This window comes from Aythya ferina, assembly GCF_964211825.1.
Source record: "Aythya ferina genome assembly, chromosome: 5".
NCBI lineage: Eukaryota > Metazoa > Chordata > Aves > Anseriformes > Anatidae > Aythya > Aythya ferina.
In genome coordinates, this window is record NC_140301.1 from 36,719,332 (window position 1) to 36,735,012 (window position 15,681).

At 40.0% G+C, this 15,681-nt stretch overlaps 1 protein-coding gene across 1 annotated transcript in view; it reads left to right on the forward strand.

Moving 5' to 3' along the window:
* The first annotated feature begins 2,494 nt into the window (after positions 1-2,494).
* The window catches only part of SEL1L (SEL1L adaptor subunit of SYVN1 ubiquitin ligase), a 30,422-nt gene continuing 17,235 nt past the window's right edge, over positions 2,495-15,681 (forward strand). The window contains exons 1-5 of the mRNA XM_084521466.1: positions 2,495-2,613; positions 9,209-9,246; positions 9,571-9,793; positions 13,172-13,339; positions 13,963-14,068. Coding sequence (XP_084377592.1) covers positions 2,544-2,613; positions 9,209-9,246; positions 9,571-9,793; positions 13,172-13,339; positions 13,963-14,068 — 605 coding nt within the window. The 5' untranslated portion in view covers positions 2,495-2,543. The remainder of the gene's footprint in view (positions 2,614-9,208; positions 9,247-9,570; positions 9,794-13,171; positions 13,340-13,962; positions 14,069-15,681) is intronic.

A 15,681-nucleotide genomic window follows, 5' to 3' on the forward strand; every position in this document is an offset into this window, starting at 1 on the left:
AGATTCCTTCTACCTCCCTTGCTACAATCATAAACACTATAACAGCCACAAACACCGGAGATTGGGAAAGATTATTCTCCTTGTAATTGTTTCCTCAGAAAGAAATGGCAAGAAACTTGACAAGGACATCCTAAAAGAAAAGCAAAAAAGGATCTTCCAACAAGCTATGAAAATGAGTCTGCACAAAACTTAAACAGGAAAGAAATTTCCTTTTTGTCAGAAAAATCCATCAGTAAGTCTGTACATTTTGGGAGATAATTTGTCTTTGAGATGTGCCTGAAGCTTCTTACATTTGACTTTTTTAAAGCAAGCCTGACAAATGATGTGGGAATATTCTGCAAGGATGATTCTTAGGAAATTAATCTTCAGGTGTACCAAGCTTCATCTCTCTCCCACTTCCACAGTTTTGCATTTAAAAAAAAAAAAAAAAACAATACTGGGAAGTTTTCATAAATCATGTAAAAGTCACAGTTACTTCAAAAGAAGAAAGTTGTGTGATCAAACTATAGAAATAGAAGACAATCAACAGAGCATTAGAAATACTCAGAAAGTTATTAGGCATATCAGTAAACTCAAACCTTAACTCACACTCTTCTCTCTGGGAAATACCTAGTACCATATCATACTACACAAGTACTAAGTAGTATTTAAATAGGTCCAATCCAAAATTCTGTTGACCATTTAGATTAGATAACACTTTGAGAAACTAAAATCAAGCATACCAAGCAAAGGAGGAAATATGAGCCCTTATTTATGTGGTCACTTGATGCAGTAACTTACTTCACCATCTAAACCAAAAGATTTTTCCAAGACATATAAGAGAACATTGTATTTTGGCATAGAATAAATAGGAGTTATATAGCAAAAATGCATAAGCATCCATTCAAAGTTTCACAGAAGAAAACGCAAAACTGATTAAGAAAGGTAATGGAAATTTTATGGCTGATGCACACAAATGGAAAACCGGCAATAAATTTATCATGCTATTAGACTACAGCATATACTAAATTAATTGGAACTAACCCAGTCTACAATATTATCTGTTTTATTTATTTATTTTGAATGTGATTAATGAGTTCGGGGAAAAAAATAAAAGCCTTTTGACTTTTTTCCCTCACTCCTCCATGCCACTTGGCCCTGTGCTCATGGCTTTGGTCTCGAACAAGGCCTGCGAGGAGCAACTGCTGAAGACCGCCTGGTGTCCGGGTCAGGGCTTGCACTGCCCAGTGGCTGTGGGGTTGCCTGTGGTCCCTGGGGACACTGAGGGTCCTGCAGGCCTGTCCCACAGCACCACCACCATTGCTCACTGCTCCCACCCTGCAGAGACAGCCAACATGCCAGGAGGGTGACAGGGCTCAGCGCTGTCTGTGCATGCTGCGACAAGTCCGTTGTGTAATTCAGCACAGCATTATGGCATGGCCCTGTGACATCCTAACTAACCATCTCATCCTGTTGCAGCCAAACCCAAGTCTCCCTTCTTATTTCGCTATTTTTAACTGGCCTACAGGAAAACGTGATGCCTACGGGAACCTAAGTGCTGCATTCTATAGCCCTCAGCTCCTTCCCAGAGCTGACTTTTTTGATAAACTTCAATTAATTAGAGCCTCCAAATCTCCACATGCTTCAGCTGTGCCCCTTTGGCTATAAATTTAATTGACTGCCACCCCCCACACGGCTGAGCAGGCAAGCACACTCAGTTGTCTCTAGTTCTGTTGTCTGAAAGGTGTCCCCTGGCACATTTAAGCACAAGCTGAAGGCACAACCTGGAGGCACACACCTGTTTCCCATTGGAGAATAAAGGCTAACATAGAAACCTACTGACAGAGGACGCACACACGTCAAGGGACAAAATTAAAGATAAGAATTTTTTCTTTATTAAAAAGAAGCACCCCCACAGCAGCCCACGAGAAGGGTCCCCTCAGAGAGCAGCCCTCAACCTGCCCTGGGCGCCTCCTGTCCACCACAAGAAGCTCCTCCCGCCCCTCACAGCACTCCTCCCAGCGCCGCCACCGTTAACGGCCGCCCCTCTGCACCCTAACCACCGCCCTTAAAAGCCGTTAGCAGCCTTCCCCCACCCTTTATATAGGGCCCGCAGCTAGCCCCACCCCCTCGGCCCGTGCGCAGCTCGACGCGGGTCACTCTGGGTAATGTAGTCCCTGCCGCCGGCGGCCTCGCTGTGACAGGCGGCCGGAGGGGGGGGTTCTCTCCGCAAGGCATCATGGGCCTTGTAGGAACGGGCGCGCGAGCCAATCGAAGCCCTTATTTGGGAAGACCTTCTCGCGTGGCCGGCGCACGCGCAGTCCTTCTCGCGACCCCATTGGCTGGCGGGAGGGCGTGACGGCCGCTGAAGCCCTCCCCCCGGCCAATAAAAGCGGGCCATGTAGCACGAGCCGCTCCCTGGGCGGGCTGCGTGCAGCGCCGCCACCAGCTGCTGCTCACCTCCCGTCAGCGCGCGGAGCGGATTGGCGGGGCCGGGCTGGGGGTGGGCCAAGGGGCCGGGCTCGGGCTCCGGCGGCGGCGGCGGCCGGGAGGAGGCGGCGGGGATGGGGCGGCTGCGCCTGCTGCTGCTGCTGGGCGCCGCCGCGCTCGGGGCCGCCGTGCTGGCGGCAGCCGGTAAGTGCCGGGCTCCTCCTGCCCTCCCTCCCGTCCTTTCCGTTCTTTCCGTTCACTCTCGCCGGGCCCCGCCGTGATGCGGCCTCGTCCCCGGGCCTGCTGCAGGGGGACGTGCTGGGGGGGAGGGTGCGGCCTGCCCCGGGGCCCGGCGCTGCCTGCAGCAGCCGCGGGGAGCCGAAATCCGCCCCCCTGAGTGGCTTCTGCCCCCTCCTCGGTGGGCGCTTCGTGGCCCAGTGGCTGGCAGCGCCGGGGCTGGTGGTGCCAGGCCGGCCGGGCAGTGCTGGCCCCGCACAGCGCTGCTGGGGCCTGCCCTGTACCCCTGCGCTGCCCCGCTCCTGCTGCCCGGTGCTCCGGGCGTCCTGTCACCGGTTCCTGCCTGGGTCTTGCTTCTTGCTACCTACCGAGGGAACTGGGGGGAGGAGCACACAGGGCATTTCTCTGCATAGAGAGACCTTAAATCCTGGGAGCCCCTTCAACATACAGCCTTGTCTGGGGCTGCTTGGGGTGTGCTTTTAGACTCTCAGTGAAAAGTCAAGAAAGTAACTTCACCTCTTCTCTAGAGGGAAGTTCAGTGGTCTGGGGTTTGTTTGCATGAGTGTAGTAGGAAGTTAAATGTTTAAGCTGTGTTACTGCAGTTCATATGGGATATCAAGTGTAGTTATATGAGCTTAGTGTGTAATGCTGTAAGCCAGCAGAGCACTCACTAAAGTGTGTAAAAGACAAGTACAAGCTTTATGAAGCTAGAGGGGAGGCACTGAGACTGAATGATGTGTTCACCCTGATAGCATCTCTAAAGTCAAAAGTTAAGAGGAGACTCTTCAAGTGAAATGAACCATCTGTTACGTACATGGAAGCTATGTGTCAAAAGCATGGGCTGTGAACTGTACAGCTGTGGCTGTGGTAGCTTATAGGATGTGGGTCTGCTGTCTTGACTGCTTTGCCACTATCATGTAGTTGTGTTTGTGAGTGTGAGGTTCCTGCAGCCCACATCAGCCTTGAAGAAAAGTATGGTTACAGGCAATTGAATTAATACAATTAATAGGCCCAAGGCAGCCCATGGTATAGTGCCTGGCAGATGGGGTGCTCTTGCCAGGCTTAAATCACTGCTTTTTTTAATTGTTCATTATTACCCAGAAATAGTTAGGGGGGGACTGTTAAATTATAACTGGAAGACCTTTCTTGCTCCTAATTTGTCTTCATTCTTACAGAAGAAAAATTGCTTCATAGATGTTTGGGTTTCCTGCAGTAATACCTTGTCTGGTCCACGCCTAGCAGCTGTGTTTACTGTCTTTGAACAGTTGGTCATTCCTAAAGTCTGGAAATGATTACCTGGAATCTCAATATATTGAAGGGAGAGATTTTAAAAAGGTTAAAGAAAAATGGTTCAACTATTTTCTAACTTAAAAGACAGTCTTAATACAGACTTTTTTGTCAGCCACTTAGCTGTAAATTCCATCTCTGTAGTCATTGTCTGTTTAAATCAATTTCTTGAAAACTCAAAGTGAACACAAGTAAATTTAGGCCTAAAAAATGTGTGCTATTTGTTTAAAGCTACAATATTTATATAGGTTACGAAGAAATTGAAAGTTGGGTGTGGGGAAAGAATGTGAAGGAGTCTGTGGGGCACTGGCAAAAAAGCAGCTGAAAAGGGTAGCTGTTCCAGTGAGAGGTGGCAATCTGCTGTTTATCACAGCAGTGATGGCCTTCTGCTTCTGTTGATCATTTATTAAGAATGTTAGGGGGCAAAAAAAGCCTTCTCTTATTTGTTTCTGATTGCAGGTGTTATTTGATTCTTGGTATTTTGCCTTGCTCACAGGCCTGAGGAGGAAGAAGTTCCTTCATTTTGCCTGAGGAGAGGAAGTGGTTCTTGCTCAGGCTGCCCTGCGAATTCCTTGGCTAATGTCAGTGCTAGGCAGAGCTCTTTCATACTGGTATTAGCTGGTAAGACAACTGAGTACAGGCATATAATAGATGCTTGTGTCTGTACTGCTAAAATTCAGACCTAGCTGGAAAACGTTTCTTCAACTTGTTGCGTCCTTGGGAATCTCAGTTCCTACAGAGGGACTGCTGCAGAGTAAGTTTTGTAAACAGCTACCCAGCAATTGCAAGGAGACTGAAAAAAGATTTGTATTCAGGAGGACGGTTGACCTATATCTTAATCTTGTAATTGCCCTAAAATGAGGACACTGCAAAGATTGTAGCTGGGTGCGATTTACTTGCTTCCAGGGATAATTTGAAACTAGTCGTGCTGAATAGATGCCACACAAGGGTTTTGCTCAACCTACCTCATGTTTTGTAGGTTCATGTGGTAGGAACAGCAACTATGCTATTGTGTGGCTGTGGTGTCCATTTCTTTTCTGAATTTAACAATGGAAAAATTGATAAGGAGCAGTCTTAGGTAATTTTATCTTAATATTTCCCTTGTTCCTGCAAAAGTAGGGTAAACAGGGCTTGCATTCTGTATCAAAGTCTTAACTAGACACTGGCACAAAAAGAATGTTGAAAGAAGTAAAAGTGCCACAGAGAATCTCTAGTATAGTGGTTGCCAAACTTCTTTTGATCATGCATTCCTATCAGTAAAAAGAAAAAATTTTTCAACATCCATTAACTTACAATTAAATATAAATTATAATATAAATTAAATTATACATATTTATACTGTGCTGATATTATGCATCTCATAATGTGTATAAAATACTTTTAAAAGTATGAGATAAAGATGAAATAAACACTATATTTTTATTTTATTTATTAATGGTACAAAGAAGGCTAGTTTTGTACACTCCCTGTGGTACATGTACTCCCCTAGCTGGTTGCCTTGTGATAGTGTTGGAAACTTGAAAAGCCTGGCAAAAAACGGGAATGGAACTGACTGGCAGTTATCACTTAGGACATTTGTCCGATCTTTGGGAGATTGCCCACTACTTGCAGTTACTGAATTTTTAGTTATCCCCCAAAGATGAGCAACCAGTCTGATGTTAAAACCAGTAGTCTTAGATATCTGGTAGTAGTAACAGCTTTTTAGCTTTACAGACTGACAGTTGATTTGTTCTTCTAAAACACTAAAACTTGGGAGCTGCTGGGCTCTTTCAACCTCATGACATTCTCTGAATCACACTGCATAGTTCCTACTACTCATGCCCTCCATAGTACTGTTGAAAATGTCAATTCTAGCAGAATGTTGGGTTCTTATTATCTTGCATAAGCTGCTAGAGTACTTCTGCTGTATTTAAATAGGCTCATTGAACAGTAGTTTTTCTGAGGAAAAATACTTTTTTTTATAAAGCTGATTGTAATAATATAAGAAGTAGTGGATAGCTGAAGCAAGCATTTAGCTGTATGGAGTGCCCTAAAATCCTAGCTGAGCCTGAGAGCACCCAGCAGTGCCTCTGGTTCAGCACTGTTTGTAAGTGAAGTTCTGTGCGATCTTGTCAGCTGCCTGTTTCAGGCACAAGTATTTTTGCCTACCCTTTCCTTTTAATGCATCTTGGTGTCTTTTTAATTTGTTTAACAAAAGGTAGGATTGACTTTTTTTTTCCAGAAGGTTTTTTTTAATTGGGTGTGTTACCAAGGTTGCCTAATTCTATAAAAAGTCTGTTACATTTGCTTTTGGGTTTGCCTGTGGAAAAACAAATTAAACTATCAGCTTTAATGTCTGAAGCAGGTGCACAAACACAACATCTGTGGCTTTAGTCAGTAGTTGAGCCTTGACTAGTAAGCTGTTCTTAGGTCAAACTGTGACCTTCCCCAGATCTTTCATTAATGCTTTCAGAAGTTTTCTCAAGTCTTTCTTAGAAGTAGATAAACTTCTATGGGTAGTGTGTGCATATTAGTCAGCAGTCCTGTGGAGAAACACTGCTGTAAGTCATCTCTAGTAATGTTATCTGTTACAACTGCAACTTTGCCTGTTCTACTTAGAAGGAAGTCTAGGAGCCAAGAACAGTTAAACTCAGCTTGTTGCTTTAGATATATTTTGGAATGAATTGTTAAAGTGCAACTCTTCAATAACAGTGCTGGCTCCTTCAGAGGGAATTTAGGTGATGCAATACATCTGAAACAGGGTGAGTTGCTTTCAAGGAAGAGCAGATGTAGTGAGCTGTAGATTGTTGGATTGGTTGTCTCCTGCCTTTCAGCTCAGTAATCCTTTTGCCTTGAATATGAAGTCATAATACAAATGTTCTTTGGTATATGTGCATAAATAACATGCCCTTTTTATATTTGCCATTGTGGTCTTACATGGTAAAGTCAACCTTCCAGAATTGAAATCAATTACTAAAGCTTTTACCAAAAATCAGAATGGTCTAGTGCTGTATCAGGAACGGAGGTGGATTTTTTTTATTTATTTTTGACCAGACAACAACAGATACCCTAGCTGGTATAACTATTAAAAATAACATGTTACTACAGAAACAAGCACTGTGTATTTCGTACCTATTAATAGCAGTATACAGTCTACTAGGTAGCTTCACCCTCTCCTTTTTCCCCACTCCAGAAGCATGCTTGAATCTCCTGGCGGACTCCAGAGGTTGAAGTTGCACTGATGGCATTTGGCTTTACATCAAATTTGTTTATAATAGTAGAGTGTAATTCCTGGGGAACATTTTAAACTGTCTGTCAAACAGCTCCCAAATAGGGAGAACCAGCAAATATCCCAGATATGTACATACTACTTAATGTATTCAAAAGCCAGCTGTTATGTGGTAGTCTGAAGTACTAACATTCAGTGGTAGGACTTCTTCAGACTTATCATTCTTCTCTGTTAGAATCCTCAAGCTGGGAAGCACAGTAGTCTCTGTTTAAAATGCAGCTAGGCCTGTTTTTCTTTTGGTATTTTTTCCAAATCAGTGCTTGTTCTTAGGCTGGTTGCCTGGTTGCTACTTGCAGGCTCTGTTTCAACTTAAGTACTCCGTGGTGTCTCCACTACCTTTTCTGAAGAGCTCTTCACACTTTCTTTTTTGGACTTGTAGAGTACAGCTGCCTACCCACGCAGGCTGTTCTAAACCTTTTTTAATCCTGTGTCTGCGGGGAGTCAAACTCATTGAGCTCTGCGTCCTCTTCAGTAAGCTCAGTAGACAGATCTGTTTGAGTTACTTTTGCATTGCTTTTGCAGCTTCACTTATGATAACATTTTTTCTTTTTTTAAAGTTATGCTCCCGCAGCTTAAAGTTGATGCTCATATTTTCACATACCTGTTCTGACCAAAGATTAGACCTCAAAAAATAGAATAGAAATGATTTGAGTCTATGGAATCTGGCTTCCAAGATTTGCTTTTTCGTTGCAAATATCTGCAGCTGCACCATTATGATAATAATCTTCAAAACATGAAACTGGTGATTCATGGCTTGTCCTGTCAGAGATGACTGATTTCTGGTAAAGCACGTCGCTTGCATGAGGATGAAAAGTATGCAAGTTTTTTCTTTGCTTGCTGCCAAATGCCTACACAGAGTCAGCAGAGTTCTGTAAACTTGTAGAGTTTTGCTGATGTTCAGTATTTGTGTGGGGATTCTTTGATAGCGAGCTGTAACATGCTAAGTGGTGTACCTCACCTACAAGCCATCAGTTCAGGTAACCTTTCCACTTTTGCAGCTCTCTAGCCCATCAATGTCTTGCTACTTCTGTAGGGTATTTCACAACCCAAAATCTCAGGGTTGGGGGGAGGAATTCGTAAATGTAGTAGGGCTTAGTGGCACTACTGCTTAGCTACTTGTTCAGATTTTAAGTTTTTTGTTTCAGTGAGTTGTGTATGGGAGAGAGGGAAGCCTATAACATTTTCTTTGAGATGTTTCTTATTTACCTAAATGAGGTGGTGTCAGATCCTGATGACTGAATTGGTCATGCTTCAGCTGTGATAGTGTTAGAGACTTTCCATCAAGATGATAGTGCAAATAAAGTTCTCAGAAGTGGAGTGGGTAGCCCTTTAAAATTATAGGAACTAAAATTCAGAGACAATTGCAAAACAATGGTGTAAAACTGTCATAAGTGAGCTTTTCTGATGATCTTTTCCCTCCATTTTACCTCCATTCCTTTTGCTTTTTAGTAGGTTTCTGCCTAATGGCCTTTCTTATTTACTGTTTCTTCTCTTTCTGGTCTTTCTAACCAGTTAGATAGCCCTTTCAGGTCAGAAAGGGAACAGTTAAACAAGGCTTGCATCTCTTGTATGGTACCTTAGAGCTAAAGTGATGTCTCATAGCTTCTATTCTTAAGAGAAACCTCTGCCCAAAGGTTTGAGTCTGGTGGCTGTGCAGAATGAATTGGTATTCCTCTGTGAAGAGTAATGTTTAATTATAAGTGAGGTGGTGCTAATGTGACTGGTCACTAATGAAGCTGTTTATACTAAAGCTGATTTGATGATCCAAATCCTTGGGTTCCACAGGTTGTTTTCACTTGCTATGTACCTTTTCAAGCATTTTACCTGAACTGGAACAATTCAGATTAGATGGTTAATCTAGAGGATTAATTTGGGTTAAAAACTAATGTTTTGGATATTGAACAAAATTGTAGTATATTTTAGAAAAATGGTAAAATATAATACCATTTAGAAATTATGGGAAAGTTGGTGTGTTTTTTTTTAATGACTTATAACATCTTTTTGCAGATGAAGAGGGAAATCAAGATGAATCCCTGGAGCCAAAGGTAAGGAAATACATTTCTAGTCATTCTGTCTTTTTCTTGTGGAGTGAGAACAAGGGTCTGAAATTCCAGAACTATGATTTGATTCTTGTTTTAAAATGTTCTGTAGCTTTCACTGTTTAACTTCTGTGTAACAGAGTTACTGTTGTGCTATATCTTTTGAAGTGCATCTTTCACAAAACTAGAAGTGAATTGATGAAAGCTGGTAGCAGTAGCTCAATTTACTTCTGGTACTGCTCTTTAAATGTCATATCTTTAAAAAGTAATCATTTTTCCAACTGCTCCTGTTGCATTTCTAATCTAAAATACATGGCTGCTCTCTTTCAGACTTTAGCTGCAGAGGACCAGGTAAAGGACCATTCCACGGGAACTCGAGTGGTAGCAGGCCAAATCTTCCTTGAATCAGGGAAGTCAGACCCTCGATCTGAGGATGAAGAAAACTTTCACAGTCAAGAGGAAGAAAAAGAGAATTCACTGGAAGAGTTGAACTCTCTAGAAATGTCCAACCTATTAAATAAAGAATTGGAAGAAGCAGAAATACAGAATCCAGGTAACTGCTCACAAGCTTTTGAACGAGTGGCAAGAAAGACACATCTGAGTAACTGTGGGTTGTACATAAATTGTCATTTTGAACATATTTAAAAAAAATCTGAGTTTTTCCAGACGTGAATGGTAATTGGTGCCTTTTTTATCAGGAAGTAATGTGAAATTTTCAAATATACCTGTTTGAAGTCTTAGTGGTTTTTTTAGATTCATTTTCAAGGTTTTTCATAACTCTTACTGCTTTCATCTTCCTGGAAAGCTTAAACTATCAAATGGATAGAGTACCAATTTCTTTATATATGACTCAGGTACACATACTATACTGTGTGTGTGTGTATGTATATAGTAACTGTAGAAAGAAATTGCATCAGTGTTACAGTCTACTGGCTGTATGCCTGGAGAATGGTTTGACAGAGGAAACAAATTGTGATATGAAGACAAGTTTCTTAGGAGCATTAGGGCAACACCTAAATTGCTTTTAAACTTCAATAAGTTTGCAAATACAAGTAAAACCTTGTGTTCTTGTGCCAAAGTTCAGCAGGAAATTCTAGTATATCTTTTTTACTTACAGTAATATGAATTTAATATGATTATTTTGGACTTAGTAGTGGATGATACTTGGATGGCACAGTTTTGAGTACTCCAGCCTTTGCAGCAAATTTTGTTTTTTACTTGTTCATAATAAGTAAATCTTCAACCAAAAAGTATAGTTACATGGTAATACTAAGCTGGCTATCTTCTTAACTCATGTCTTGAATATCTAAAGAAAACAGGAATAATGAATAGGGTCTCTGTTACTTTGTTTTTCAGTATTTTCTAATAAGCCTTTCTTATTGATGCTGAACTAGTATACAGTTAGTAAAAAGTCACTAATAGGATTCAATACTGCTGTTGAGAGGTGTGATGTTGTACAGGGAAAAAGTATATAAAGTCCACTAAATAGCTTTCTGTCACAAAGTGGTGAACTAAGCACCATATGTACTCAGCGCAGTCTATTTCAGAAGTAAACTTTAAGATTTTTATCTTACATTAAGATGTGACCAGATGGCTTGGTCCTGAGTATTGCTTGTAACTAAGGTTTTTAACTATGCTTGTCAAAATACTGCTTGCAGGTGACTTTAAAAACTGTAAACTTACTTGTCCTGTTCAGTTCTTTTGAACCTGCTATGAAGTAAGTTAGTGGTGTGGATGGAAGGATTACTGTTTTTATCTGTAATGCAATTCTGAAGGAAAGGTGCTTGTATTCTGTGAGGGAGGGGAAAAAAACTGCTAAAGGAAAATTCCATTGTCAGGCTTTTTAACTGAGTGGGACAGGAGCCTACCTCAGATACATCTTTTGCTCATGTGCATGGTGATTGTATGAAAAATATTTTTCAAATTTTCACATGCATCTTGGAGGTTATTGAGCAGGGAAAATTTCATCTTCATAAACTTAGAATTAGTACAATTAAGGCTCTCCTTTAAAGAAAAGTTCTCTTTCTCTTCAGTGTTGTATTATCTTCTAATCAGTGAAGAGTTCTTGTGTGTATAGTTTAAAAATATATATATTCATATTCTTATTTTCCATGTTTTTGTTAATGCAGAACTGTATAGTTTTCGTTGAAAACTGCTCGCTAGTTTGTACAGAGCTGGCAATTCCTGCCACATTTGTCTTCCTGTTTGGAGGAATCTTTCAGTGATAGTACTTCTTTGTAATATTTTAAGCAATCTATATTTGGGTTTCTTCCAGTGTAAAGTTATGAAATGTAAATAATTAAGGACAACATGACAAAACACCATGTACACACCTGTTTTGCTCTGAATAAATCTTTGTGTGCCCAAATTGACAAAAAAAAAATTATCCTCCATGTAAATTACATGTATTGTATTCCTTAAGTATATGATAAACTGTGGTTAACATTTTATCCTGTAATAGCATGGTTTTGTTGCTTCAGGAGTTAATATTTGTGGCTATGTGGGGGGAAAACTGCATTATGGAAAAATACACAGAATTTTAAAAGGCAAAGGGGAGGACTGGGTGGGAGTAATTTCATAACTTCCAGTGTACAACTAACTCTTCTGCACAGCATTGTCACAAATAGCTTGTGTCCGATTGCTCTCACTATAGGAGGTAGTGTTATACTTGCTATACAAGTAAAGTTTCAAATTCCAAGTTGTGTTAACATCCTGGACCTGGAGTTTGCTCATAGTGATAAGAGGTCCCATCTGTTGTAGCTGCACGTACTTTTAGCATGAGTTTGTGCATTACCCAATGGCTAACAGATGTCTAAAGTGATTCAAGGCTAATTACATATAGACATTTTTTTCCAGTTTCTGAAAATAACTGTTCTGTGTTAAGAGGTAATAAACTTGGGTGGGGATATATGCCAAGGAATCAAATTCTGAAGAGCAATTTGAGCAAGCTAATTCTGGAATTTTTTAATTAAAAAAAAAAAAGGTATGGTCTCTAGGCTTTATAAAAATGGTGTAGTCTCTAGAAGAACTAGCTCTGTTGACAGCCACAAGAACTAGAAGCTTAACTTGAAAAAACAGGGTAACTGGCATTCTCAATTGCATGTCTCTGCAAATGTCTTTAGATGAAGCTGAAGCTAACTTCTGGATTTAGCATAGCAAAACAAAACTTTATAAAAGGCTAATAGAAGTAATCTTCATTTTCAAAAACTGAAGATAATTCTTAGTCATTATAGAAGGTTGACTTAAAATACTGCAGTACTGGAATCACTTAACCTTTGTCTAGTGCTTGAGAAATCAGAGTGCTGAAAGTAACCTTGAATGCAACTTTTAACTGGTGAAAGAAAATAAAGATTTCAAAACAAGTATGTACAACAGTAAAGAGTGATGGGGCTCACATTGATAAGTAGTTTTTTCTTAGTTGTATTTTCTAAATGTACTCCTTGCTGATACTCAAGTGTTTTCAGTAGCCCATTGAATAGTTCTGTTGCATGGCTACATCTTGCACTATGGCTAAAATGAATAAATGCACTGGAATGCACTCGGTGGGTAGTCTTTTGCATGAGGAAGGGAGTACAGAGAAGTGAAAGTAAAAGGAAGGACCGTCTGTTGTGGTAGGCAAAATATATATATATAACTGACCTGCATTCTACACTAAAAATATTTTCTTTGCTTAGAAATAAGGAATAGAAGAAATTGCACACTTATTCTTACTTTCAATTAAGAAAAGGAACAGTAACATTTTTGAAGTGCTCTTTAGGAAAGCAACTGCTTTTTCAGGCTTTTGTAAGTTAGAAACTTTACTGAAAACTTGATGAAATGCAGTTTTTAACTTGACAGAAGTTAATACCAACATAGGAGTGCTTTACTATTTATAGTAGATGACTTCATAGAATAAAGGGAAGCAGTCTTACTCCTGGGTATCTATTTTCAGTTTTGACAGCTATTGGAGGTACTGCGGATGGTGAACCTTGTCACTTCCCCTTTTTGTTTATGGAGAAGGAGTATGCAGAGTGCACTGCAGATGGGAGGGAAGATGGCAGGCTTTGGTGTGCAACAACCTATGATTACAAGAAAGATCAAAAGTGGGGCTTCTGTGAAAGTAAGTAAACTGATGTCTTTGTTCTTGTCCAAGGAATGCTTTCTTAACTCAGTGTTCTCATACCTCCTTATGTCCCCTATTAAAAGGTCTAGAAGTCCTGGTCATGTATTAATGGCCACCTTGTATAAGAAATGATAAAGGCAAAGTTCTCATGATGGGAAATATTGGAAAAGATCATAATGCAAATGCAATTTACAAAGCTTTGGGGAAATCTTGCAGTGGAGGCACCTGTAAAACTCACTTTCAGAGGCTGTAGAAGTGTAGGGGTTTGGCAGTGCTCCCCATTACACTTGCTGATTTGTTGTATGCAGGCAACAGTTTCCTAGAAAACATTCTCCTGAAGGAGGACCTTTCTTCTTTGCATGTCTTGCTTTGGAGCAATGAAAGGAATGCTATAACAACAAATTCCTATGAGAGAGGTCACATGGGAAGAAACCATCTCCCAAGATAATCAATGCCTCCTTTACGTAGCTTTTAATCACATGGGGTTGCTTATTGGTATTCAGAAACATCATTTTGGTTGTATTTACCCTTAGAACAAATAGGGATTTTTGAACAAATAGTCTTTAAGATGTGTAATTGTGGATCTTAATGTTTTGGGGTTATTGTTTTGTTTTTAAAAGCTGAAGAGCAGTCTAATAAGCGAAGGCAAATGCAAGAAGCTGAGGATGTCTATCAGACCGGAATGAAAATCCTTAATGAAAGCAGTAAAAAGGCTCAGAAGAAAGAGTAAGTCTACCCTCTCCATTCCCAGATGAGAATGACTACACAGCTGATCAGTCTGACTTAACTAAGAACCAACCTAAATGAGATTTCCTGAGACTTCCTCCATTTTATGGAACTTAGCATCATGTTAGGCAGTGATGGTACTGAAAATTGTGATTTGAGGGCATTTAGAAAGAAAACTTGTTTGCTTTCCTCTAACTACACAAAAAAACTATGCATTTCTGAAGTGGGTGTCTTCAAAACAGAGTTTAATGCAAGGTGGTGCTGCAGTTTTCTAGCCACAATCTAAATGTGGAAACCGTGTTGAAAGAAACTAAGAATGTGATAAGAGGTAATTGACATGCCCCTTTTCATGTTTCTTATGGTCTTTTTCTCATTCTGTTTCAAAGGTGAATGATCAGGAAAGATAAGCGTTTCTTACCCTGCTCTGTTTTTGTTCTTGCTTTCTGATGGTCTCAGCAGAAAAATAGCATTAAACCTATTCTCAATAAATAATGTAATTAGCATTGTGTGAGAGAAAAGGGTAATGCATGTCGAAGAAATCAAAGCAAAGAGTAGAAAGAAATGATTGTTCTATTCAATCTGGTCTTTTTACTTTCTACTCTGTAATATAACCAATTGTTGGTGAAATAGTTGTCAGTTTACTACAATTAATAGTAGCTAACTTAGAACCTTCTGGTAGTCATGTTGATAACTTCATCAGCAAGTGGTGACTTCAGGGTAGTGATTATTCTGTAAGCATTATTACCATGTAAATTCCTTGGTCAAGATAAGGAGGCATATTCCTACTTTATGTATCAGGAAGCTGAATGACAGCTAGAGGCTGTCTATCACACCTTGGCTAAGATAAAAAGGAACCAGCCTCTGTTACAGTCTGGCTAGTATTTTTTAGAAAAAATACTATAAAATAGTCTATGAATTTTTGAAAGTCTTAGCTCTCTTGAACACATTGCATTTTCTTAGAAGATCAAATCATGTGAGGAACCAAGTGTGCTTCAGCTTGTACCTAAAGAAAGTGAAGAGGAAGAAAAACAAGTCTCAAAATAGAAAGCAAGAGAAATAAAGAAAAATATTGGCATATTACCAAAGGCCTGTGACAAATCAAACTGAAGCATGTTATATATTGTGTTTGAGGTCACAGTTTTTGAAATTGCTGTGAAATTATTTTCTAAGTTCTGAGGTTGAAATAGAAACAAGAGTTTCCAGAGAACTTTCTCATACTTAACATGATGGTTTCATCACAAAACTAATTACATATGCAGTTGTCTTGGACCAAATGTTTAGTATTTTCACCTGAATGACTTTGTACTAAGAGACTCCATAGTCTTTCAGGCTTCTTTTAAATGGCTGTGTTCTGTGAAGGTGTAATAGGTAGTCCTACTAGATATCTAATACAGGACTTAAAACTGCTGCTACAAAAATGCAAGTATTTGACCTTAAATTTTAATGTACTTTGCAGGAGAGGAAATACATATTGCTTTGCATGTGGAATAAAGTGAACATTAAAATCTGGTTTGTCTATTAACTAAATCATATGAGCTGTTCTATGGTATAGACAATTCACAGCTGGAACAAATGATTGTAGATGCATTTGTAGAAAACAGGCTTAAAAAAAA